Source organism: Saccopteryx leptura, chromosome 4 (assembly GCF_036850995.1).
Source record: "Saccopteryx leptura isolate mSacLep1 chromosome 4, mSacLep1_pri_phased_curated, whole genome shotgun sequence".
NCBI lineage: Eukaryota > Metazoa > Chordata > Mammalia > Chiroptera > Emballonuridae > Saccopteryx > Saccopteryx leptura.
In genome coordinates, this window is record NC_089506.1 from 170,774,241 (window position 1) to 170,801,264 (window position 27,024).

A 27,024-nucleotide genomic window follows, 5' to 3' on the forward strand; every position below is an offset into this window, starting at 1 on the left:
AAGACACAGAAAATACAAGGAAGAAAAATGCTAGCACCAATGATGTAACTTGTATTTCTTTCTGAAAATCTAAAGGTAACTGACAACTGACTCAAGTCTGCAGCTGTCACTCTGAGCTGCCATTTTTCAAATATTCATTTCCCTAATTTCAGCCTACCTCCTATTTCATCAGAAAAGGAAAATAAAAGTTGAGGATTGTTCACTACATAGAGGCTTTAGCAACATTTTTATACCTCATTTTGGGATAAGTAAGTTGTGTGGGGGGGATAGGAATAAGAGATTCTTTCTCACCACAAGTCCTGACATCAGCTCTCTGTACTATATTGTAGGGGCAGTGCTTGAAGAGATAGAAAAACTTGTAGTGGTTCACAAAGTAAGAATGCTCAAACTGAAATTTTCACCTCAAAATAAAACCAGTCTGTCTGGAGAAGTATATTAAATTCTGGTTGTTCTGGTGGCCTAAGTTTCTCTCAACGTATTTCCAATTACCAAAATTCAAGTTTGAAGTAAAAAATTCTTCCCTTCCTGAACATCAGCCATTTTTATTTTCATATTATTCCCTGGACTTCTCTGCAAAGTCCTTTGTTGGTATTTTAGGCAATCACCCAGAACCACACAAGTGCTGTGGGCCCAGAGAAACTTAAATCTCAGTGATAATCTTGAATATTTTATCCAGAACCTAAAAGCCATGTACTTAATGGAATGTATTACAATGCATGATGCCTTTCCAATAAAGGTTTAATTCATTTGCAGGGAGACTTTCAAGAGCCTAAACCTGCATTTTGCTTATAAAAGGAGCCATCCCACAGTTAAATTTCACAGGAATTTAAACCAGCCATCTACCGCCAGCCCTGATCCAGTTTTACTCTTCTGATAGATACTACAGTTACCTTTTTGGATTCATTGGAAACATTTTTAGCCAACTAGCTCTAACAGAGATTGATCTCAATGTACCCTAACTCTGGAAAGCCACAGCAAAAGCTGGGAATTTGGACTGCATTACAATAAGGAAACCTGAGATGACCCTGGGGATGTGGAGGAGGGCAATGAACAAATAGGGTTTCATTTACACCTTTGGTTGTAAATTAGATGCTTTGTCTAGATTAAAGCCATTAGTGGGCACAAATGGAGAAAATGTGTTTGAGTGTGATATGGTTTGAATTTCTAACATCTAACTATGAATCAAAACTAGGGACAAGGGTAATATGGGCATACAGAAGAACCCAAACAGAACCAGGACTGTCTCGTTATTTCTGGTTTCATAGTAAAGGGGAAGTTAGGACACATAATAGAAATCACCATATATTTTTTATGTATAGTTAGGGTGCTATATTAAATTTATAATTTATAATGAATTTTCTGTGGTTCTCACCATGAAGTATGGATTAATTTTCGACACTTTTAGTCATCACAAATTCCCATGCTAACGAACCCCTTCAAGTACTGTTAAACGATGTGCGTGAAGCGCAGAGCGCATTCCTAGCAGCTGTGGCTGATGCAATGCTGTGAGAACACTCCAGCACCCAGAACCCTCCTCGGCACACCCAGGAAGGGAGCTCGCTCGCTATAAGGAAGTGACTTAATGCCAACCACGCAGCTCCCTGATCTTTTCAGCCATTGGCTATGAAGGACACACTGTAATACCCTATTGGCTGAACCCATGTATATAAGCTAGCTTACTTCCTGAATAAAGTGGATCTGCATCACTGAACCTGGTCCCCGGAGTCGGGTCTTTGCGTCTCCATCATCCTCACCCCCGGAAGGACTTGTCCCCAAAACATAAGATGTCTGAATTGGGGTGGATTACATCAGACTATTTAGAGTCAATATTCTGTAATTTGTCCCTCTTTTCAGAATTCTGTCTTAATAAAATAAAAATTTTATTCCCCCAGAATTTAATTTTACTCAGTTAAATTTTTTTTTAATTAAATTTATTGGAATACAGGTTTCAAGTGTGCAACTTAATAAAGCATCATCTGCACACTGCATCGTGTGCCCACAGCCACAACGGAAGTCTCTTTACATCCCCAGCCCCCTCACTTTGACCCCTCCCTCCTTCCTCCCAGAATTTCTTTGGAAGAAATACATTGATAACCATATTACGTGGAAGTGTAAGATGCTAAGGGCATCTTTAGTAACAAAAGATGGTTTCTAAATCACAACATATGATATGAGGAGAGGAACCTGCATCCCCCTAAGAAGGAGGAGGAAGTAGAGCAGAGTGAGCAAGGCCGTGTCTGGGAGGAGGGTGTGGATCGCAGGGAGAAGAGCCTCAGATGTGGGCCAGCGGAGGGTCTCTGGAGGACGGGAGTGTCTAACATGGATTCTGCCACTCCTCGCTGAAGAAGGTGTGACTGTGTGTGACTGTGCATGAGTGTGTGTGTGGGGAGGGGAGTGGTTTACATGTGATATAAATCTCTTCCATGCCCTCATCTTTTACTAAATCCATATAGTTCACCAATTCATTGGTGAACATGGATTCTTCTGAGTTCGAATTCTGGGTTACAACGAGGGGGACTGAGATAGCACAAACAGGCACGGACACTGAAGGACAAAGAGGCAGTTAATATCTGGGTTATTCTCGTAGTACTACTACTGCTAATTATTATATTTTAGTATGAGACACTATATCGATGTCTGTAAACAAGGAATAAAAACTAATAATTAACAAATGATTTTTTTTTTTTTACAGAGACAGAGAGAGGGATAGACAGGGACAGACAGACAGGAACGGAGAGATGAGAAGCATCAATCATTCGTTTTTCGTTGTGCATTGCGACACCTTAGTTGTTCATTGATTGCCCTCTCATATGTGCCTTGACCGCGGGCCTTCAGCAGACTGAGTAACCCCTTGCTCGAGCCAGCGACCCTGGGTCCAAGCTGGTGAGCCTTGCTCAAACCAGATGAGCCCGCGCTCAAGCTGGCAACCTTGGGGTCTCGAACCTGGGTCCTCGGCATCCCAGTCCAATGCTCTATCCACTGCGCGACCGCCTGGTCAGGCAAATGATTCTTCTTCTAATAGAAGCATAATTGATGTCATAATTCATAGGTTGGCTAATCCTTTTCTGCCTTAGTCATTGGCAGTGCTTACTTCTTCTTGAGCTTATGTGAATGCCGTTCTTACAAATAAGCAGTGCCTCCCCACTTCCCTCCATAGAGAAACAAGTGGCACAAATGATCACTGGGGGAGGGTTGGAGAGGGCCAGGCTTGAAAGGGGGGCTGGCCTTCTAAGGATTAGATGAGATGATACAGACAGAGCTCTTCCATCAAAATCCAACACACAGTCAACACCGAACAAATGTGACCTATCATTACTAATAGGAATAGGAACACATTAGTCCCTCTGCCTGCTTCTATCTCTAGGGAAAGATTCTGCCCTCATCCATGGCACAAGGACAATTACCTCAAAGACCCAAGAGAGACAGGAGTGGGAGAGAGATTACTACAACTCTGCCCCTGAAGATCCTACTGACAAGTTAAGGTGGAGTTCACCTCTCTCACTACTTACTCTTTTCTCTCGACCTTTAAGTCAGCCTGCAGCATTGCCGGCAATTAGATTGAGGTCTCTCAGTTCCAAATGCATCTTTGATAGATGCCTTTAACTGCATCAAAGTGGCAGGAGCATTTCTCTCAGCATTTAATGCTAATCTTCCCTGTCATCTAGGCATAAATAACTACACAATCATGTCATGGAGGCCCCAACATAAATCCACCAGGGGTTTTAATTACTCTCCAGTGACAGTGTCTTATACAAAATCAGAGAAAGGAAAACCCAAGCAGTGAGTCTGGATCTATGTGGAGTGTGTGTGTGTGTGTGTGTGTGTGTGTGTGTGTGTGTGTGTAATGGCTAAAACCCAGACCAGCCAGGGCAACATTTCTGTACTATGAAGGAATAAGATCAGAAATCCACACCCAGCTCAGGGTGTGAGACAGCACTGCACCCTGTAGGTTTGGTAGGGATGGTGTTGTGTTGAGGGCACATTAATTAAGCTGCAGTCAGACAAAGTTCAAATCTCAGCCTGTTGCATCCTCACTGTTTCATCTTGAGCAGTCTTTCTAATCCTCAAACTACTAATCTGTACACAGGGATTATAATCATACATGAGGATAAATCAAGATCATCTATGCAAAGCACAATTGTAGTATATAGTAAATGCTCAATATGTAACAGCAATAGCAACAGAAATGGTCCCCATCACTGTGTTGCAAAGCACAAGCAGTTATAAGGGTCCAAGAGTCCTTTCTCCCACCCAGGACTCTGGGTAGGTGAATCCAAAGATCATCTTATCTCCCATCTGTGCCAAAGAGTACACAGAGTGAACAAACATAGTGAACAAACTGTTACAGATCTCATAAATTCAAAAACAAATCTCTGCAAATTCATTTTATATGTAACTTTTATAAAAAGGGACCCAGACAATACAGTCTTAGAGGGTTATCCCATTCAAAGAAACAGTACTACAACCACAAATAATTAAAATAAGTCAAATTCTTTATTTAGGTTCTTCAGATCCCATCAAAGATTGACCCATATAATCCACTGACATACTTCTAATGTCCCTTTGCTTTCCTCTTAAACTCCATTACGTTATTCGGCTGTGCTGGAACTTCTCTCTTCAGTGCCCCACAACTCTGCAAACACACAGCTAGGGCTTTCACTCTTTCTCAATCTACTCACCCCCAGACTATCTTTTTAGTATACAGATCAGCTGTGTCTCTCTCCCAGCCAGCAGGACACTCTTCTACATAGGAGTGGGCAGGAGAGGTAAAATGAGTGAGCTGAAACACAATTCTTTTTAGTGATCACCAGGAAGGGACAGTTCTACAGATTCATGGAAATGGTCTTTGCCTCTGCACATGCAAAGTGCAATAACACCTCAGTGTCCCTTTCTTCTTCGTCATTCTTAATTCATGACTTTACTACAAAGATGCAAAGATAAAAAGGAACCTTACCAAATTAGGCATGCAATATGTTTCCTATCTCTCCTTTGCCTTGTCTTAAAAAGAAAAAGGTCATCAAGAAGTTAATAATAACTAACTCTACTATTAAAGCTTCACTGAGATAAGTCATTGGAAGAATAGAAAAGAAATTACGAGAAATAATGGGTGCTGCCTAGTAGCTGATCTGTTATCATAAAAACTTCAGACAAGTGGCATTTGTAGGACGTGGAGGAGGCTCTGCTGCCTGCTCCCCTCCCCACAGAGGAGGCAGAGAAATGCAAAGTAAGTGTAACTGACAGGTGTCTAGATTTGGGGCCACTGCCCTCTAGTGTGTACTCTAAAATTTACAAGATTCCTTTATCCTGGTTAATCAGAAAACCCAAAGGGAGCAGAAAACAGAATAAAACATGAACCCCTGTTGAACTATTTAATAGAATAATTTAAAAATAATTTAAATTATTAAGAGAGTGAGATGTGATGGTTTCCACCACCTCACTGTCTGTGGGGGCCCACATTCTTATCAGGCCCTAAAAATGGATTTGTTGTTCCAGTCCAACAGATTGCCAAAAGGGCAGAAGAGATATTAAACATAATTAACAACTGGAGTGGCACAGCCCTGGCATTCAGAACAGATGCCCCGAAGATGCCAGCTGGCAGCTGCTATGGGGGCCCTACAGGGTCAGCGCTCACCCTTTAAAGCAGCCATTTTCACCCTTCTTCATCTCATGGCACACAGAAACTAATTACTAAAATCCTGCAGCACACCAAAAATATATTTTTTTGTTGATATGACATAAAAAAGGTATAATTTTGATTCATTCACACCAACTATTGTTGTGTTGGCTGTCACTTTTTTTATTCGATAACCTAAGGGAGAAAAGGTCAGTGCCTCCGACTAAATAGTCAGGGTAGTGCATGCTTTAAAAGTTCTCACGGCACAGCGGTGAGCCTCCTGCAGCGCACCAGTTGAAAGTTGCTGTCTTAAAGGCTGATTTGCCCTGGTTAGATAGCTAGGTGGGCTGGAGCATCCTCCCAAAGCGCAGAGGTTGTCAGTTTGATCCCTGGTCAGGCACATACAGGAACAGGTTGATATTCCTGTCTCTCCCTCTCTCTTAAAAAAAAAAGGCTGATTCATGGGGTGCTGGGGGTTCCTGGGAGACGGGACTAAGTAGCCAGGAGAATTGGGGGCCTGGTACAGAAGTATGTCAGTATTTTTACAAATGGTCATCTGTACTGAGTGTTGTGGCTGCACAGTAGCTCCACAGAGGGATTACAGAGCTGGAGAATGACCCAGCGTCTAACAGCAAAGATCCTAAAGAGAGGATGTAGGGTCTCTCATTTCCCACCAGCAGCTGTTGCTTCTCTTGCCAACAATGAGGGACAGACATCCACCTAGCCCAGGCAAGGGGCTTGGGGGGGGGGGTGTCAGGAAATCCACCTCTAGTCTCAGTCTTCCTGCTTCTCCCTATGTGACACTAGGCAGATACTGTATTTTGATCTGAGCCTCCATATCCCCATTTTTTAAAATTTTTTTCATTTAAGTGAGAGGCAGGGAGGAAGGGAGGCAGAGAAACAGCCACTTACATGAGCCCCAACTGGGATCTACCTGGCAAGTCTCTTACATGGCGATGCTCTGCCCATCTGGGGCCACTGCTCCATTGCTCAGCAACTGAGCTATTTCAGTGCCTGAGGCAAGGCTATGGAGCCATCCTCAGAACCAAGGCCAACTTGCTTGAACTATTTGAGCCATGGCTACAGGAGAGGAAGAGAGATAGAGAAAGGAGGAGAGGTGGAGAAGCAGATGGTCACCTCTCTTGTGTGCCCTGACTGGGAATTGAACCCTGGACTTTCACATGTTGGGCCAACGCTCTACTGCTGAGCCAACTGGCCAGGGCCCATATCCCCATTTTTTGAATGGAGAGGTTTGATGAAGGTTTTGAAAGGACCTTTTCATCTCTAGGTAGCAATTATTATCATATTTTTTTTCGTGATCTGGTATTTCCAAATGAATTCTACACACAAGATTATTGTGGACGAAAAAGGGGCCACATACTAAACCTGACAAGCTCAAGGGAGGCCTGCATGGTGGCCTTGCAAACTCAGAGACCTAAAGTAATCACAAGGGTGGTCTGAAATTAAAACATTTTATTTTAAATTATTGTTTTTTGAAGGCAGAGGGGAGGGAGGAATGGGAAGCACCAACTTGCAGTTGCTTCTCATGAGTGCCTTGACCCAGCAAGCCCAGGGTCTTAAACCGGCAACCTCAGCATTATAGGTGGATGCCTTATCCACCGTGCCACCAGAGGTCAGGTTGACATTAAAACTTTCTAACTCAGGGCCCTGGCCGGTTGGCTCAGCGGTAGAGCATCGGCCTGGCGTGCGGGGGACCCGGGTTCGATTCCCGGCCAGGGCACATAGGAGAAGCGCCCATTTGCTTCTCCACCCCCACCCCCTCCTTCCTCTCTGTCTCTCTCTTCCCCTCCCGCAGCAAAGGCTCCATTGGAGCAGGGATGGCCCGGGCGCTGGGGATGGCTCCTTGGCCTCTGCCCCAGGCGCTAAAGTGGCTCTGGTCACGGCAGAGCGACGCCCCGGAGGGGCAGAGCATCACCCCCTGGTGGGCAGAGCGTTGCCCCTGGTGGGCGTGCCAGGTGGATCCCGGTCGGGCGCATGCAGGAGTCTGTCTGACTGTCTCTCCCCGTTTCCAGCTTCAGAAAAATACAAAAAAACAACAACAACAACAACAAAAACAAACAAACAAAAAAAAAACTTTCTAACTCAGAGGCGGCAAGATGGCGATGGAGTAGGCGGACGTACCGACTTCCACATCCCAAAACAATCATCTGGAAAAACCAACTTTGGACTAAACTAAGAGGATTCTTTAACCAAGGAACACCGAAGAAGCCACACTGAGACTGGTAGGAAAAGCGGAAACATGGAGAGGGCTGCCCAGCTCCCAGGAGTGAATGGTAGCCTGGAGAGATTCATGTGGCAGGAAGTGAGTTTAGCAGAGAGGGGAGGGTCCTGAGCCCCAGGAACAAAGCCCCAGCCTGCAGCCCCAGCCCCAGAAGAGGCGTATGGACAGTATTTAGCTGGAAACCAGTCAGAATACTGTTTGTGAGAAAGAGACTGATTTCTCAGACCCAGGGTTCTTCTTAAAGAGACCATGCAGAAAACCTCTCACAACCACCCACCCAGGGCTCTGGGGGACGGGAGAGAGGAGAGGACCGGAGTAGCAGGAAGAGAGTGTAATCTAGGAGGCACAGGGAGAAACACATTGAAGGACAGCCACCCTAATCCCTGGGCTGAGTCACTCCCCAAATCTAAAGTGAATATTTCCCCTGGAACCAGAAATACCAGCAAAGGGAAGCAGGACACCAGCCAAACAAGCTCTCCCCTGGCACTCAGAGCAGAGTTGCTTATGAGGGAGCTTCTGGGACTCAGTATTGAGTGTTAGGGTCTGAGCTGCAAGGCCCCCACGCACAAGGCTGAGGGCTTGCGGGAGGGCGGGCAGCAGCAGAACACGGAAGCGCAGTTCCATTGGCAAGGGAAGATGCTGGCCAGCTAAGACTGAAACGCGGGTATGAGCTAAGTCTTGCCCAGCAAAGGGGGGGGGGCACGAAAGCGGTCAGGACCAGCTGTGGGCCCACTTGCAACACCACCTGCAGGGGAAGGGCGGGAGCCCCAGAAGGGGTGGAGACCCACAGCTGAGCAAGGACGCATAGGGGGGCAGCCTCACCCAGACTGTGGAACTGAGGCTTGCAGCCTGAAACATGAGGCAGCTCTTCCTGTGGGGGTGAGGCAAAAGCCCAGAACAGGTGTAGTCCCGCAGCAACTGAGCATGGCTGCGCAGACCCACCCCGCCCGCAGAGCCCAGGCTTGCAGCTGACGCACGAGAGGGCTCCTCCTGCGGGGGCAGGCGAAAACCCGGAAACAGGGGAGACCCACAGCTGAGCAAAGGTGCTCACCCCTGCCTGCAGTGCCGAGGCTTGTGGCCAGGGCCCACGCATAACCCCACCAGTGAGGGTGGGGCAAAGGCCCAAGCCACCGAGGCTTGTAGACCTGAGAACGTGATCACTGTTCCTCCAGTGGAGGAGAGGCAGAAACTGCAGCAACAACCCCAGTGGGCTGTCACCAGCAACCTCCATACCCGAATGCCCTAGGCAGCAGCGGCAGAGGGGTTGTGGCAGGCCTACAGACAGACCACACCTAGGGATCACAGAGGCCACACCCATTGGACTCCAGTGGCTACACCCTTCTTATACACAAAATTGGAAGGCAGAGAAATGCAACATAAATGAATCAAGAGAAATCCCCAGAAAAGAACCTGAATTAATCAGATATAACCAAATTCCTGGATGCAGAGTTTAAAATGTAAAATAATGATTGTTAGGATGCTCAAAGATCTTAGAACAACAGATGGTCATTATGAAAACCTAAATTAAGACATAGAAAATATAAAAAGGGACATTGAAATAATAAAAAATAATCAGAAATGACAAATACAATAACCGAAATGAAGAACACAATGGAAGGAATTAAAAGCAGGATGGATGAAGCTGAGGATTGAATCAGCGAGTTAGAGTACAAGATAAATGAAGGCATGGAAGCAGAGCAGAAAAAAGAAAAGAGACTCAAAAAGTCTGAGGGAACTCTAAGAGAGCTCTGTGACAACATGAAGAGAAATAACATCCGCATCATAGGGGTTCCTGAAGAAGAGAAAGAACAAAAGATAGAGACTTTGTTCAACCATATCATAGCTGAAAACTTCCCTCAATTAAGGCAGAAAAACATCTCATAAGTTCAAGAAGCACAGAGAAATCCATTAAAGAGAAATCCAAAGAAATCTACACAAAGAAACATCATAATTAAAATATCAAAGCTAAGTGATAAAGAGAAAATATTAAAAGCTGCTAGAGAAAAAAAAGTTAACACCTACAAAGGAGCCCCTATAAGGATGACATCTGACTTCTCAACAGAAACACTTGAGGCTAGAGGGGAATGGCAAGAAATATTCAAAGTAATGCAGAACAAGAGCCTACAACCAAGACTACTTTATCCAGCAAGGCTATCATTTAAAATTGAAGGAGAAATAAAAAGCTTCCCAGACAAAAAAAAAAACAACTCAAGGAATTCACTACAACCAAACCAATGCTGCAAGAAATGCTAAGGGGCCTGCTGTAAACAGATCAAAGTGGAAAAAGAATACAGCAAAAGAGGAATACAGCTTTAAAGAATAAAATGGTAATAAACAACTACATATCAATAATAACCCTAAATGTAAATGGATTAAATGATCTAATCAAAGGACATAGGGTAGCTGCGTGGATAAGAAAACAGCACCCATACATATGCTGTCTACAAAAGACACCTTAAAACAAAAGATGCATGTAGACTGAAGGTAAAAGGATGGAAAAAAATATTTCAGGCAAATGGAAATGAAAAAAGCTGGGGTAACAATACTTATATCAGACAAAATGGACTTTAAAACAAAGACTACAGTAAAAGATAAAGAAGGTCACTACATAATGATAAAGGGAGCAATCCAACAGGAAGATATAACCGTTATAAATATCTATGCACCTAATATAGGAGCACCTAAATATATAAAGCAGAATTTGATGGATTTAAAGGGCAAGATCAACAGCAATACTATAATAGTAGGGGATTTCAATACACCACTTAAATCACTAGATAGATCCTCAAGAAAGAAAATTAACAAAGAAACAGCAGACTTAAAGGACACACTAGATCAGCGGTTCTCAACCTGTGGGTCGCGACCCCGGCGGGGGTCGAATGACCAAAACATAGGGGTCGCCTAAAGCCAGCAGAAAATACATATTTATTATACATTTTTAAATAAAACATGTATTTCCGATGGCTTTAGGCGACCCCTGTGTTTTGGTCGTTCGAACCCTGCCGGGGTCGCGACCCACAGGTTGAGAACCGCTGTACTAGATCAACTGGATTTAATAGATATCTTCGGAACCTTTCACCCTAAAGCAGCAGAATATACATTCTTTTCAAGTGCTCATAGTACATTCTCTAGGATAGACCACATGTTAGGGCACAAAAGCAGTCTCAACAAATTTAAGAAGATTGAAATCATATCAAGCATTTTCTCTGATCACAATGGCATGAAACTAGAAATCAACCACAACAGAAAAACTGAAAAATAGTCAAACACTTGGAAACTAAGTAGCATGTTATTAAATAGCGAATGGGTTAACAATGAGATCAAAGAAGAAATTAAAAAATTCCTAGAAATGAATGATAATGAGCATACATCAACTCAAAATTTATGGGACACAGCAAAAGCAGTCCTGAGAGGGAAGTTCATAGCATTACAGGCATATCTTAAGAAGCTAGAAAAAGCTCAAATAAACAACTTAATCTTGCATCTAAAAGAACTAGAAAAAGAACAGCAAGTAAAGCCAAGAGGTAGTAGAAGGAAGGAAATAATAAAGACCAGAGAGGAAATAAATGACATAGAGGCTAAAGAAACAATACAGAGGATCAATGAAACCAGGAGCTGGTTCTTTGAAAAGGTAAACAAGATTGATGAATCTTTAACCAGACTCACCAAGAAAATAAGAGAGAGGACTCAAATAAATAAATTTAGAAATGAGAGTGAAGAAATAACAACTGACACTGCAGAAATACAAAATATTGTAAAAGAATACTATGAAGAACTGTATGCCAAAAAAGTAGACAACCTAGATGAAATGGACAAATTCCTTGAAACATATAATTTTCCAAAAATTAATCTGGAAGAATCAGAAAACCTAAACAGAACGATTACAACAAATGAGATTGAAACAGTTATCAAAAAACTCCCAACAAAGAAAAGTCCTGGACCTGAGGGCTTCACAAGTGAATTCTCCAAATAGTCAAAGAAAAACTAACTCCTATCCTTCTCAAGCCATTTCAAAAAATTTAAGAGGAAGGAAGACTTCCAGGCTCCTTTTATGAGGCGAGCACAATTCTGATTCCAAAACCAGGCAAAGACAACACAAAGAAAGAAAATTATAGGCCAATATCCCTGATGAATTTAGATGCTAAAATCTCAACAAAATATTAGCAAACCAGATCTAGCAACATATGAAAAAAATCATATGTCATGATCAAGTGGGATTTATTCTGGGGAGGCAAGGCTGGTACAATATTCGCAAAATCAATCAATGTGATTCATCACATAAACAAAAGGAAGGAGAAAAACCACATGACAATTTCAATAGATGCAGAAAAAGCATTTGATAAAATTCAGCACCCATTCATGATCAAAACTCTCGGCCCTGGCTGGTTGGCTCAGCGGTAGAGCGTCGGCCTGGCATGCAGGAGTCCCGGGTTCGATTCCTGGCCAGGGAACACAGGAGAAGCGCCCATCTGCTTCTCCACCTCTCCCCCTCTCCTTCCTCTCTGTCTCTCTCTTCCCCTCCCGCAGCCGAGGCTCCATTGGAGCAAAGATGGCCCAGGCACTGAGGATGGCTCTGTGGCCTCTGCCTCAGGCGCTAGAATGGCTCTGGATGCAACAGAGCGACGCCCCAGAGGGGCAGAGCATCGCCCCCTGGTGGGCATGCCAGGTGGATCCCGGTCGGGCGCATGTGGGAGTCTGTCTGACTTCCTCCCCGTTTCCAGCTCCGGAAAAATGAAAAAACAAACAAACAACTCTCAGCAAAGTGGGAATACAGGGAACATACCTCAACATGATAAAGGCCGTCTATGAAAAACCCACAGCCAACATCATACTCAATAGGCAAAAATTAAAAGCAATCCCCTTAAGATCAGGAACAAGGCAGGGGTGCCCCCTTTCACCACTCTTATTCAACATAGTTCTGGAAGTCCTAGCCACAGCAATCAGACAAGAAAAAGAAATAAAAGGCATCCAAATTGGAAAAGAAGAAGTAAAACTATCATTATTTGCACATGATATGATATTGTATATAGAAAACCCTAAAGTCTCAGTCAAAAAACTACTGGACCTGATAAATGAATTCAGCAAGGTGGCAGGATATAAAATTAATACTCAGAAATCAGAGGCATTTTTATAACACCAACAATGAACAGTCAGAAAGAGAAATTAAGAAAATAATCCCCTTCACTATTGCAACCAAAAAAATAAAGTACCTAGGAGTACATTTAACCAGGGAGATTAAAGACTTGTACTCAGATAATTATAAAATATTGATAAAAGAAATCAAAGAAGATACAAACAAGTGGAAGCATATATTGTGTTCATGGAGAGGAAGAATAAACATCATTAAAATGTCTATATCACCCAAAGCAATTTATAAATTCAATGCAATACCAATTAAAATATCAATGACATTCTTCAAAGATATAGAAAAAATATTCCAAAAATTTATGTGGAACCAAAAAAGAATACAAATAGCCTCAGCAATCTTGAAAAGGAAGAATAAAGTGGGAGGTATCACACTTCCTGATAATCAAGGTATACTACAAGGCCATTGTACTCAAAACAGCCTAGTACTTGCATGAGAACAGGCATATAGATCAATGGAACAGAACAGAGAACCCAGAAATAAACCCACACCTTTATGGACAACTGATATTTGACAAAGGAGGTAAGAGCATACAATGGAGTAAAGACAGTCTCTTTAACAAATAGTGTTGGGAAAATTGGACAGCTACCTCCAAAAAAATGAAACTAGACCACCAACTTACACCATTCACAAAAATAAACTCAAAATGAATAAAAGACTTAAATGTAAGCCATGAAACCATAAGCATCTTAGAAGAAAACATAGGCAGCCTGACCTGTGGTGGCGCAGTGGGATAAAGCGTCGACCTGGAACACTGAGGTCGCCGGTTCGAAACCTTGGGCTTGCCTGGTCAAGGCACATATGGGAGTTGATGCTTCCTGCTCCTACCCCTTCTCTCTCTCTCTCTGTCTCTCTCTCTCACTCCTCTCTCTCTAAAAAATTAATAAATAAAATATAAAAAAAAAAAAAGAATAAGAAGAAAACATAGGCAGTAAGCTCTCTGACATCTCTCGCAGCAATATATTTGCCGATTTATTTCCAAAGGCAAGTGAAAAAGAAGACAGGATAAACAAATGGGACTATATCAAACTAAAAAGCGTCTGCACAGCTAAAGACAATAAGAACAGAATAAAAAGACAAAGTACACAATGGGAGAACATATTCAACAATACGTCTGATAAGGAGTTAATAACCAATATTTATAAAGAACTTGCAAAACTCAACACTAGGAAGATAAACAATCTAATCAAAAAATGGGCAGGCCTGACCTGTGGTGGCGCAGTGGATAAAGTGTTGACCTGGAACACTGAGGTCATCGGTTCAAAACCCTGGGCTTGCCTGGTCAAGGCACATATGGGAGTTGATGCTTCCTGCTCTTCCCCCCCTTTCTCTCTCTCTCTCTCTCTCTCTCTCTCTCTCTCTCTCTCTTTCTTTCTCTCTCTCTTCTCTAAAATGAATAAATAAAAAATAGTTTAAAAATAAATAAAATCAATCAATAAAACAAATGGGCAAAAGAAATGAATAGATGCTTCTCCAAAGAGGACCTACAGATGGCCAATAGGCATATGAAAAAGTGCTCAACATCACTATTCATTAGAGAAATGCAAATTAAAACCACAATGAGATATTACCTCACACCAGTCAGAATGGTGCTCATCAACAAAACAACACAGGATATGTGCTGGTGAGGATGTGGAGAAAAGGGAACCCTCCTACACTGCTATTGGGAATGCAGACTGGTGCAGCCACTATGGAAAACAGTATGGAGATTCCTCAAAAATTAAAAATCGAACTGCCTTTTGACCCAGCTATCCCACATTTAGGAATATACCCCAAGAACACCATAGCACTGTTTCAAAAGGAGAAATGCACCCCCATGTTTATGGCAGCATTGTTCACAATAGCGAAGATCTGGAAACAGCCCAAGTGTCCATCAGTGGACGAGTGGATTAAAAAGCTTTGGTACATATATACTATGGAATACTACTCCAACATAAGAAATAATGACATCAGATCATTTACAACAACATGGATGGACCTTGATAATATTATACTGAGTGAAATAAGTAAATCAGAAAAAACTAAGAACTATATGATTCCATACATAGGTGGGACATAAAAATGAGACTCAGAGACATGGACAAGAGTGTGGGGGTTATAGGGTGGGGGGGGAGGAGAGGAAAGGGGCTGGGGAAGGGGAGGGGCACAAAGAAAACCAGCTAGAAGGTGACAGAAGACAATTGGACTTTGGGTGATGGGTATGCAACATAATCAAATGTCAAAATGACCTGGAGATGTTTTCTCTGAACATATGTCGCCTTATTTATCAATGTCACCCCATTAAAATTAAAATAAATTAAAAATATATATCTTGTAAAACTTTCTAACTAAAAGCAGTTTATGGTGGGTAGTCATTTTCTTTTTTTTTTTTTTTTTTTTTTTTTTTTTTTGTATTTTTCTGAAGCTAGAAGGGGGAGAGACAGTCAGACAGACTCCCGCATGCGCCCGACCGGGATCCACCCGGCACGCCCACCAGGGGGGTCGCTATGCTGCGACCAGAGCCACTCTAGCGCCTAGGGCAGAGGCCAAGGAGCCCTCCCCAGCGCCCGGGCCATCTTTGCTCCAATGGAGCCTTGGCTGCGGGAGGGGAAGAGAGAGACAGAGAGGAAGGAGGGGGGGGGGTGGAGAAGCAAATGGGCGCTTCTCCTATGTGCCCTGGCCGGGAATCGAACCCGGGGCCCCCGCACGCCAGGCCAACGCTCTACCGCTGAGCCAACCGGCCAGGGCCGGGTAGTCATTTTCTAGGGAGTTATTTTTCTCTAACAAAGTTCAATGCTTACCTTAATTGACCTTGGCTGTTGTCTTTTGTATATACAATAACACAACTGATAACATATCTTTAAATGTAAGAGCGATCTTTTCCTTCCCAGTTAGGTTGCAGTCATCCCACCAGAGCAGAAACCATAAATCCCCTCATTGTTAACTATCTCATGCCTGCCTATGTAAAAAAAGTTTGAGTATATACATTTTTACTTTTTATCTAACCCCAAAGATTTCCCCGCTTTGCTTTCTCCTGCCTCCTAATCTATCACCAATGGGTTTCCTATAACCCCTTACATCTCCCCCTTTGGTTCTGATATATCAAATAAGTGGTAAAACTGACATTTTCAGGAGCATTTTCTCAATCTGTTGAGACTTTGTTTCCCACCAATTGTCAACAGTTTGGCTCAAATAAACTCATAAAAATTCTTACAGGTTTGAATCCCTGGCCGGTTGGCTCAGTGGTAGATTGTCAGCCCAGTGTGTGGATGTCCTAGATTTGAGTCCTGGCCAGGGCACACAAAGAAGCAACCATCTGCTTCTCCACTCCTCCCCCCCCTCTCTCTCTTCCCTCCTCCCCTTCTGCAACCAGGGTTCCATGGAGCGAGTTGGCCCTGGGTGCTGAGGATGGCTCCATGGCCTCTGTCTCAGGCGCTAAAAAAATGGCTCTGGCTGCAACAAAGCAAGGGCCCCAGATGGGCAGAGCATCGCCCCATGGTGGCTTGCCAGGTGGATCCCAGTCAGGGCCAATGCGGGAGACTGTCTCTGCCTCCCCTCCTCTTACAAAAAAAAAAAAAAATCTCACAGGTTTGGAAGTTTCTGATGTTGACATTATTCAGCATAATTTTTAATGACATCGTTCATAGATCCTAGTTCATAAAACGTGCTCAGTGAATATCCTGAAATGTGCTTGAGCATCTCATTTCTTCAAACTTTTAGAAGTTTGTTTCCAAATTGTACCCCAAACTTATCCATTTGTTACTCTCCAGATTTGTTTCTGATAATTAGATGTGGAAAGCAGCACTAGCAACCACTATTATTTAATGAGCACCCACTTGCACAAGCACCTTCTATGCATTATCTTGTTTAATTCCCATGACAACCTTATTACGGGTGTACTATTATTGTAATTTTAGGAAAATGCAGAGACTGAAAGAGGTTAAAGAACTTGTCCAAAGTCAGACAAAAGAGCATAAACAGAGTTATGTCATTAAAATCCACATCCTTAGCTATTCTTCTGGAGGGCGTCATGCATGCCAAGATTCCCATCAGTTAACGGAGAAATGTGAAAAACAAAAAACAAATGTGAATTCTTTCATGAAGTTAACATTTTTTTCCACTTATTTACTTACTTAGAGATACCTACCTACCTTTTGTGGCAAAAAATCCTTTCTTTCATGATATGATGGTGATGTTAGACAGTAAGTAGGTTGACTTTTTTGATAGAAAGTTGGCAAGTTTCAATATTTTGAAATGTTACTGGTCCATGAAATTGCAATATCTGGGAGCCACTGTTCTCTTGTAATACAAACATCTGCTGTACAGGTTATTATGTTCATTGCCAAGATTAAAAGCTTCTGAAGAGTGGTATGTCTGATTGATGATAATTTGTTGGTAAGAAGACTCATATTATCTCTTCACAATATGAATAGAGTGTAGGGAAGAAAGAATCAGATTCCTCCAGCCATTATATAAGTTATTCAGTCCTTCCATTTGTGACAAAGCCATGGAGGAAACAGAAGCTAAACTAAGAGCATAGGGAAAAAAAGTGAGAGGAAGCTCAGATTCTGCTAAAGAAGAGCACAGAACCTCTCCAGAAAAAAAACCCAATAACAATCAATTAATTACAGAGCCTACAGATTTTGTTAGTGCTAATAATAGCAATGATTGTAACAGCAACAATCAATCCTTTAAGAGCATCTTTGTTTTTACAAATAAAGATAAAACAAAAACATTGTCAAATAAAAGTTCTTCCTAAAGAGTACTGTGACTTCAGTAGAATGTTAGAATTTAATCTCAAATTTATAATTGAAGAGTATTTTAGAGATTAAAAAAGATTTGTGATTGATTTTTAGTTTCACACAATTATGGTCAGAGAGATGCTTGATGTGATTTCAACATTCTTAAATTTAGTGAGACTTATTTTGTGTCCTAACATGTGGTATATTTTACAAAATGTTCCACATGCACTTGAAAAAATGTATATTCTGCTGCTTTGGAGTGAAATGCTTTGAAGATCAATTAAATCCAGCTGATCTAGTGTCATTTAAGGCTGCAGTTTCCTTGTTGGTTTTCTGTCTGAAAGATTTATCCATTGATGTTAATTGGGTGTTAAAATACCCTATGATGACTGTATTGCTGTCAATCTTTCCCTTTATGTCAATCAAGATTTGCTTTACATATTTAGGTGTTCCTATGTTGGGTGCATAAATGTTTACAAAGGTTTATATCCTCTTGTTGAATTGCTCCCTTTATCATTATGTAGTGTCTGTCGTTCTTTGTGTCTATTACAATAGTTTTTTTTTTTTTTTTTTTCTTTTTCATTTTCCCGAAGCTGGAAACGGGAGGCAATCAGACAGATTCCCGCATGCGCCCGACCGGGATCCACCCGGCATGCCCACCAGGGGGCGTCACTCTGTTGCATCCAGAGCCATTCTAGCGCCTGAGGCAGAGGCCACAGAGCCATCCCCAGCGCCCGGGCCATCTTTGCTCCAATGGAGCCTCGGCTGGCTGAGGGAGGGGAAGAGAGAGACAGAGAGGAAGGAGAGGGGGAGGGGTGGAGAAGCAGATGGGCGCTTCTCCTGTGTGCCCTGGCCGGGAATCGAACCCGGGACTTCTACACGCCAGGCCGACGCTCTACCGCTGAGCCAACTGGCCAGGGCCTATTACAATAGCTTTTGTTTTGTTTTGTTTTAAAGTCTGTTTAGTCATATATAAGTATTGCTGAGGTGAATCTCTTGTAGACAGCATATATATTATATATATATATGGAAGGCAGTATATATATGTGTATATATATATATATATACACACTTACATATACACACGCATATATATATATGGAAGGCAGTATGAAGTTAACTCAAAAATAAAATATGAAACTGTCTTAACCCAGCAATTCTACTTCTGTGACTATATCTAAAGAAACCCAAAATACTAGTTTGAAGAATATATGCACTCCTATGTTCAATATAACATTATGTACGATACTCTAGATTTGGAAGCAGCCCAAATGCCCATTAGTAGATGAATGGATAAAAAAAGCTGTGGTACATTTACAAAATGAAATACTACTAAGCTGTAAAAAAGAAGGAAGAATTTTTACCTTTTGCTACAGCATGGATGGACCTGGAGAGTATTATGCTAAGTGAAATAAGCCAGGCAGAGGAAGACAAGTACCATATGATTTCACTTATATGTGGAATCTAATGAGCAAAATAAACTAACAAAAAATAGAAACAGACTCATAGATACAGAGAACAGACTGACAGCTATCAGAAGGGATTGTGATTTGGGGGCTGGGTGAAAAAGGTGAAGGAATTAAGCAAGAAAAAGAAACCTTATAACACAGACAACAGTGTGGGGACTGCAGGAGGGCAGGGAGGGTCGGTGGGGAGTTGTAGAGAATAGAGGGGGGGAGAGATGGTGATGGAGGAGACTGGACTTGGCGTAGTGAACACACAATGCAATACACAGATGATGTATTATAGAGCTGCACACCTGAAAACTGTAATTTTATTAACCAGTGTCACCCCAATAAATTTAATAAAAAATTTTTAAAAAGAAAAAATACTTGTGAAGACTTTTTAATAAATCAGTCTTTATGAAGTTGGCCAAGTGGTTAAACCAAGAAGAAGATGCTTATCTATTTTGCCACTACCACGCACATTCCTTATTTATTCGCACACATTTTGAAGGTTTTTCTGTATTGGCTGAAATGTACAGATTTGAAGTGTTTCCTAAAGTAAAATAACTATGGACTCTGCATCAAATAAAATTTAGTTAATAATGAGTTACATTAATAACTATGATGATATAGATTTGCATGGCAATAGACATAATTTTAATTCAAATTCAAATACTCAGATGTTACAGCCTAAAGAAAAAAAGCTGCTTGAGCTATTGGATAAACAGAGTTGCAAAACTTGCTATGTCCAGTTTTAAATTCATTTACTTCTATTAGCACAGCTCATAACTGTCTCCCCCAACCCCTTTAAAATAATGTAAATCACTTCTGCAAAAACACTCTAAGTGCAAAATTAAATCAGAAAAGGGGCCAAGTTGAAACCAGATTGTCTGAAGGATTCTAAAGGAAACGGGCCTTGAGTAGCAGGCCGCAGAAGGCAGACACCATTTGTCTTCACCCAGGTAGAAATGGAGCAACATCATCATTAGAAATGTCAGGGGAAACTCTTGAAACAGTGTATTTCCCCAGCGATAGCTAGCACTTGAGATGACTAACAACAAAAAGCCAGGCGTATTTGTCTCTCTGTATCTAACCAAATTTATTGATTGAAATTCAGCTTCAATCACTTGAAAGTGACAGTTTGAGATTCTGAAATTTTTTTAGCAATACTATATTCTAAAGCCTTCCACAGCCACTCTCAAAAATGCAGTATTTTATTTGTATTGTCACAATTTTATGAAAATCTAAAGGATAATAAGCATGCCCTATGCTAAATAATTTCTTGTTCTTAATTCTGAATAATGCCCAGAGGAGAGAGAGCTTCCAATACAATCAGCTTTGCTACAATCACAAAGGCAGACAGAACACATCCTCCTGACCAAAGTTTTCAATATTGTAATCCCAAGTTTGTCAAGTACTGTGATGATTATAACATCTTAAAATTACAAAAGAAGAAATGGAAAGTTCCCTATATTAAAAGCAATTCAAGGATATATTAAAAAAATTGGGTGAAGACCTTTAAATGAGGACGGAAGGGGAGATAAATGATAACCAACCTTTAGTTAACTTTCTGTATTGATTCAAATACTTTATATCTTTATTTTATATATATATATATATATATATATATATATATATTTTTTTTTTTTTTTTTTTTTTTTTTTACAGAGACAGAGAGAGAGTCAGAGAGAGGGATAGACAGGGACAGACAGACAGGAACGGAGAGAGATGAGAAGCATCAATCATTAGTTTTTCATTGCGCATTGTAACACCTTAGTTGTTCATTGATTGCTCTCTCATACATGCCGCAGGCCTTCAGCAGACCGAGTAGTCCCTTGCTCGAGCCAGCGACCTTGGGTTCAAGCTGGTGGGCTTTTCCTCAAACCAGAAGAGCCCGCGCTCAAGCTGGCGACCCCGGAGTCTCGAACCCGGGTCCTCTACATCCCAGTCTGACGCTCTAGCAACTGCGCCACCGCCTGGTCAGGCCAAATACTTTATATCTTGTACATGTCTTCTTGTATAGTATAGTCGCATTTAATTAACATTAATTAATATTTTTATTAATAAAGATCAATAAAGTTGATCAAGTATACTTATAAAAAACAAGTAGCTTTCCTGGAAGGATCTATCAAAAAATTGATATTTTGTTCAGGAATTTGTTAGTATTGTAGCTAGAAAGCAAAAATTAGTTATTTTTATATTTTATAATACTTAAATACAGTATGTCACTACTTAGATTCTGTAACAATTCCATTTATATTTGCACTCTTCCCTGAAATACAAATCTTGAGAGAGAAAATACATCTGCGAACAGGGCGCATCTTCCCCATGGCCTCTGTTTCACTGACCTAAAGTGTCTCCCTGCTCCGCCCACGGCTTTGTGAGGAAGGCTCAGCCTGCACTGGCAGCTCAGCTGCCACTCTGGGGTGGCCTGGTACTAAGTCAGCTTAGCCAAGCTGGAACTGTTTCCTAGAGTTCTCTTTCCTGTAAGGTTCTGTGTGGCCACAAGAGACAGTCTATGTGAAATTCAGAAAGTAGAAGGGAAGAAGTCATATTTTTTATGTTCTAAAAGCAACAAATTGTGGTATAATTATCATAATTAATGAGTCACTATAGATATGTTATTATGCATAATTTATGCAGGTTTCCTTAGCTTGTACCTAATGTCCCATTCAGGGGACCACATTACATTTAGTTGTCATATCTCCCTTGGCTCCTCTAAGCTGTGACGGTTTCTTTTTCTCAGACTTTTCTTGCTTTTGATGTCCTTGACTGTTTCAAGGAGTACTGGTCAGGTGTTTTATGGAATGTTCTTTAATTGAGATTTGTCTAATGATTGTATTTTAATTATTGTTGGCACAAGTAGAATTATTAGTTCCTTCAGACCTGTCACCAAAAATGTCTGAGTTAGAAAATGTTCCTCAAACACAAAAAGCCTGAGAACCACTACTCTACATCAAAACAGATTGTAAATATACATAAGATAAGTGAAGTGGTCAGGATACTTATTACACCACTCAAAGTTCAGTGTCAACAAGCAAGGTGGGTATGGAGCTTTCCCACAGTGGCTGGATAGCAATCGCAATTTAAAACTGTCTGCACATCACCCAGAATGGTCCACCAGCCACCTACCCTCACTCCTCAGAGGTAACTTAAAAGGGAAGGCAATAGTTTTTCACCCAGAAGTCATCATGGTAATGATTCACTCTAAGGTAAAAAGGAAAGTTAAACTAAGCAAAATTAAATTCTTATAAATTGTGCCATAGTTTTCTATAAAATTTTTTTCTTTTTGTTTTTTAATTTTTATTTATTAATTTCAGCAGGAAAAGAAAAGAGAGAGAGAGAGAGAGGAACATGGATTTGTTTCTGTATGTGCCCTGACCAGGGATTGAACCAAGAACCTCTGTGCCTCAGGACGATGCTCTAACCAACACAGCCATCTGGCCAGGGTGCACCATAGTTTTCAACAGAAAATATTTTAAAAGTACAAATGAGCAAAGTCCAAATTAGAAAACAGAAAGGATTATATCCTATTAATTTGTAATGTTTGCTAACACAGAAGTATTCTAGTTGTGGAAAAGCTGTTATTGATATTCTAGTAATTAAATCTGTACAAATTACAGACCAAAAACACATTAGGAGTCCATTCTATTCTTAATAATGAGAAAATTCACCAACCATAAGTGTTTGGAGCAGTTAACATTATTAGCAATACTGGAACCAGTACAATGTTCATTAGATAAATAAAAAAGACAATACCTGATATGTCCCCTGGAGCTCAAAATTAAAATATTTGCCTTGGAATACACATAGGCCTAAAGGTATGTTCTGTGGACCAGAAAGCACTCACTGTGTTGGCTAGTTCCAGGTAGCTTCCTCCTATAGAGCTGCCAAAATGCGGGGCCTGCGTGAGCAGTTTGTGGAGCGCAGTGGTCTGCTGGTGCAAAGAGCTTCCGCCATACTCAAGAAGCTTCTGCAGGGCTGGCTGACTCTGCAAGTCCGGGCTCTGGAGGTCCCTGGCACCTGAGTCGTATTCCCAGCTCTCCCTGGCCGCTGATAAGGCACCTAGGAGAGGCCGGAGAATAAAAAGATGCTTCTGTCATTTGCCGGTGGGTGGCCAGTAGGCAATGATTTGGAACCTTCTAACACTTCCATGTGCCAGCAAGCCAGAACACATGTGGTGCCCAGGCTGCACGCTAAGCACTTTTCCTTTCAAATGAACACATGGGGAGCCCGGAGATAAAAGCAGTTTTAAATAAAAGCATGCAGAAATAGCTACCCAATGAATATGTGCCCCCATCCCAGCCAGAAAGCACTGGGGAGCCAAGAAAAGGGAATTCAGATTGGAATCACCTCTGTCTGTGATTGATGCAGCGTTACTGGAGGATGAGGCTTCTGACTGTCATTCTTTTTTTTTTAGCAGAGGCAGAAAGAAACCAGTGACAAGATACAAAGTTAAGATATGGCACTTTATCATAAGTTTCGGTGTTGATGTACTCTTAACTGGAAGAAGCCACAGGAGGCCAGACTGTATCTGCCAGGGATAGATAGTAGCCATGCAGCTGAACTCAGATAGTGTGATTAGAAGAGGTAAGCATCACTTCGGGCCCTGGCTCATACGCCCCTCCACCCAAATGTGTGACTCTCCATGCCCTTTGCCTTCAGGCCTCGTTCAGATGGGCAAAGGCCCCTGGGAAGCTCTGTGGGACGGATGGAAAATGTCAGGATCCCTGGATTACCTCCTGTAGCAGGGTTGTCTGCTGATCCCAGGCACTCTGTTTTGACTTTATATGATTAGGAAAGGGAAACTTCTTTTGTGTTTGATTCACCATATATTTTTGGTTTGTTTGTGAGAGCAGCTAACGTTACCTTATATATTATAGCAGATTGCAACCTAATAAAATATGCTAATAATTATAATACAATGGGAAAGCATAATAAAAAAAGTAGACCTAGAGGAGATGTAACTAACTCAGTCCCCTGGAGAGGGGTGGGGAATATTCAGGGAAAGTGTACTGAAGGAAAATGCCTTTTGCTTCAGTCCTCACTTTTACTGAAAAATAAAATAGGTTTTGGGTGAGGTTCGCTTCCTTGTGTTGTTCATTACCGAGTAGAAGTCCCTTGTGGGTGCGGCTGGTTAGTGGAGCCTGGATCACATGAGAGGCTGGGAGATTTGTTTTCTTGCTGGTGATCTGGGATTTGTAAGGACAGACCTTTCCCTCAAACATAGGGTCAAGAGGCCTGAGCAGCCAGAAGCCATGGCAAAGGAGTCCACACAGTCACCGGGCAGGTCCCGGGAAGAGTAGTGAGTACAGTAAACGGTAGTCCCTGCCTGAGCAGTTTTCATTTTGGTGGGTTTTAACCACGTGATTTTTTTTTTTTTTTTTGGAAAAGATCTTTAAGTTTTATTTTTCAGTTACAGTTTACATTCAATATTATTTTGTAATAGGTTTCAGGCGTACAGCATACTGGGCAATCATGTGCTTTACAAAGTGTTCCTTAATACATGACTTTTAATGACAAAAAAAGGGATCCATTAAAGTGATTTAATTTGTATTACAAAATGAGAACATACACAGATTTCTCTGCAATTTACCTGAATATAATTACATATAGGAAATTGCAAATTATGTATAGTAGGTTCTGATACAAATGTCCAATCTCTCCTTATTTGGCACTGGTGAATTAAATCAATTTGCCTTGAGAAACTGTCTTGTCTGAGACCATGTCAGACGGTTTTCCTTCACTGCCCGCGTTCTGCTGACCTGCAGTTGGTCTGCCAGCCCTCTTACTGTACAGCGCTACAGAGCGGGTGGCCCGTGGTTGTACCACAGCAGACAGCTCTGTCACTCTGTCTGCACATACAGTACTCAAAGTTCACGTTAATATCAAAGTCTGTTAACTGTACTGCAAGGGCAGTTTTGCCGTCCTTCAATATAGACTGAAAAATGCCAGTACTTCCTCCCCCCGCTCCTTCAAATGATCTCTGTCATCATCTAGCTGCCTCCCCTTCTCTGTCCCAGCTCAGCAACATGTGGCAAGAAGCCTGAGTGAGGTCAGAGTTGAAAATGGGTTGAATCACAGATGGCTTTATATTTCAAAACTAAGACAAATAAGCACAGGGGTTGGGCCCTTGCCGTATGTTTTACCCCAGTATCCCCAGTACCTTGCACATAGCCTGTGCCATGTCAGGCATTTAATATACATTAACTGGATGCATTGCTGAATTACCCACAGCTGTAGGACTACAGGGTTTCACTTCTTAACCGGGAGACAGAGATTAACTTTTAAAATCAAAAGAAATTATACACGTAAGCCTTTTCTTTACGCAAACAGAAAGCCTCATTTTCACATAATAAAATACAACAGTTCAGGGACAGACGACCCACAGAAGCTTCATTTGAATTTATTCTGCTGTATTAAGACCTAACCACAGTTTCTGGCAGAGTCATATAGTCAGGTTAGCCAAGCTCCACGTTAGTCAGCAACATCAAAAGGCCCCCACGCGATTACCCTACACGTTTGGCTGAAGTGATGCTGAGGAACTTAGGTCTTCTGCTGGGCGTCAAGTCAATCCTATTAGCACTCGTACAAATGGACCTCAAATTGGGAAGTGCATTTTTGAAAATACAGTGGACTATTCCCATTACTTTGTTTTAATGTGTTTTCATGTCAGATTTTTCTGAATGAAAACCAACATTCTTGAGGCAAAAATTCGTCATTTAATTGGATGATCTCATTGAAAAAACTTCAAAAAAATGTAGGTTTGGTAATCGTCTTTCTTTTGCTCTTTGAAGCAGGACGGTAATGACATTTCTAGGCTCTGAGTCAGCCTCTCTTCACTCCCTTGCTAACCTCAAAAAGTCTGTTGGACCTGTGGAGATGGCTGTGCTTTCTTTTTATAACATGGACACCATTACAGCTCCATTGTCCCCCATGCCCACTAGGTTCTTTGATGTCTCCTCAAATAAAGACACTAATCCCAACACAAGGCCCTCATCATTATGACCTCATCTCATTCTAATTATTTCTCAATAGTCCCATCTCCAAATACAATCACGTTGAGGCGTAGCACTTCAACATATATACTTAAGGGGGACACACACATTCCATCCATAATAACCACTGAGCAGTGTTTTCTAAGCCAGTAAGAAAACCGACTGCATGGCATCCTTGCAATACCAAAGGCCAAAGCACTCCCTGGGCCTCAAGGTCTCTGCACACCCAGAATCAAGGGAGCCATCATTTCTATCACTATAATCCTATAGGGTGCTCTGAAGTAAGGGGAAGGGGTATTCTTTTTTTTAAACCAAAAATATTTAGTGTTTAAAGGTGACAGGGCACAGATTCTAAATGTTTTGCTTATCAGAAAAGCATAGGAAACATGTGGCATTTTGACCTGTACATAAAATGCATCAGTGGGAACATTTGCTTCCAGAGAGAATGCTGGAATAGAAAATCAGCCAAACGCTGAGAACCCTGCTCTGCTGAGAGCGTGGCAGCTACATGCTGGTGCTTTAATCCCATCCTCAAAGTGCCACCCAGGTTTGGCTCCAAGGCTTGTAATTATTGTGCTTATTCACCAAAGGCACTATGCCACCTTCTCAGCGGGCAAGCCCCTACGAAAATAAGTCAAGCCAAAGCTTTTGGAACACCCAACCTTCACGTAACAATAATCATGATACCTAACATCTTTTCAAGGCCACCAGGGAGCCAGGCCCTGCTCTAAAGGCCTCACAGATCTTATTTAGTCCTACCCACAGCCTATGAATGGCTAAATAATTTTTTCCATGTTTAGAGGAGGACATTTTCTCTCTTTTAGCTTAATCTTGTAGACATTGCTTGTTTGTACAGAA

The 27,024-nt window shown here is 41.7% G+C and overlaps 1 protein-coding gene across 1 annotated transcript in view; it reads right to left on the reverse strand.

Moving 5' to 3' along the window:
* MCC (MCC regulator of WNT signaling pathway) overlaps positions 1-27,024 on the reverse strand; it is a 521,764-nt gene that overhangs the window by 358,266 nt on the left and 136,474 nt on the right. The window contains exon 3 of the mRNA XM_066382027.1: positions 23,019-23,233. Within this exon, the coding sequence (XP_066238124.1) occupies positions 23,019-23,233 (215 nt within the window). The remainder of the gene's footprint in view (positions 1-23,018; positions 23,234-27,024) is intronic.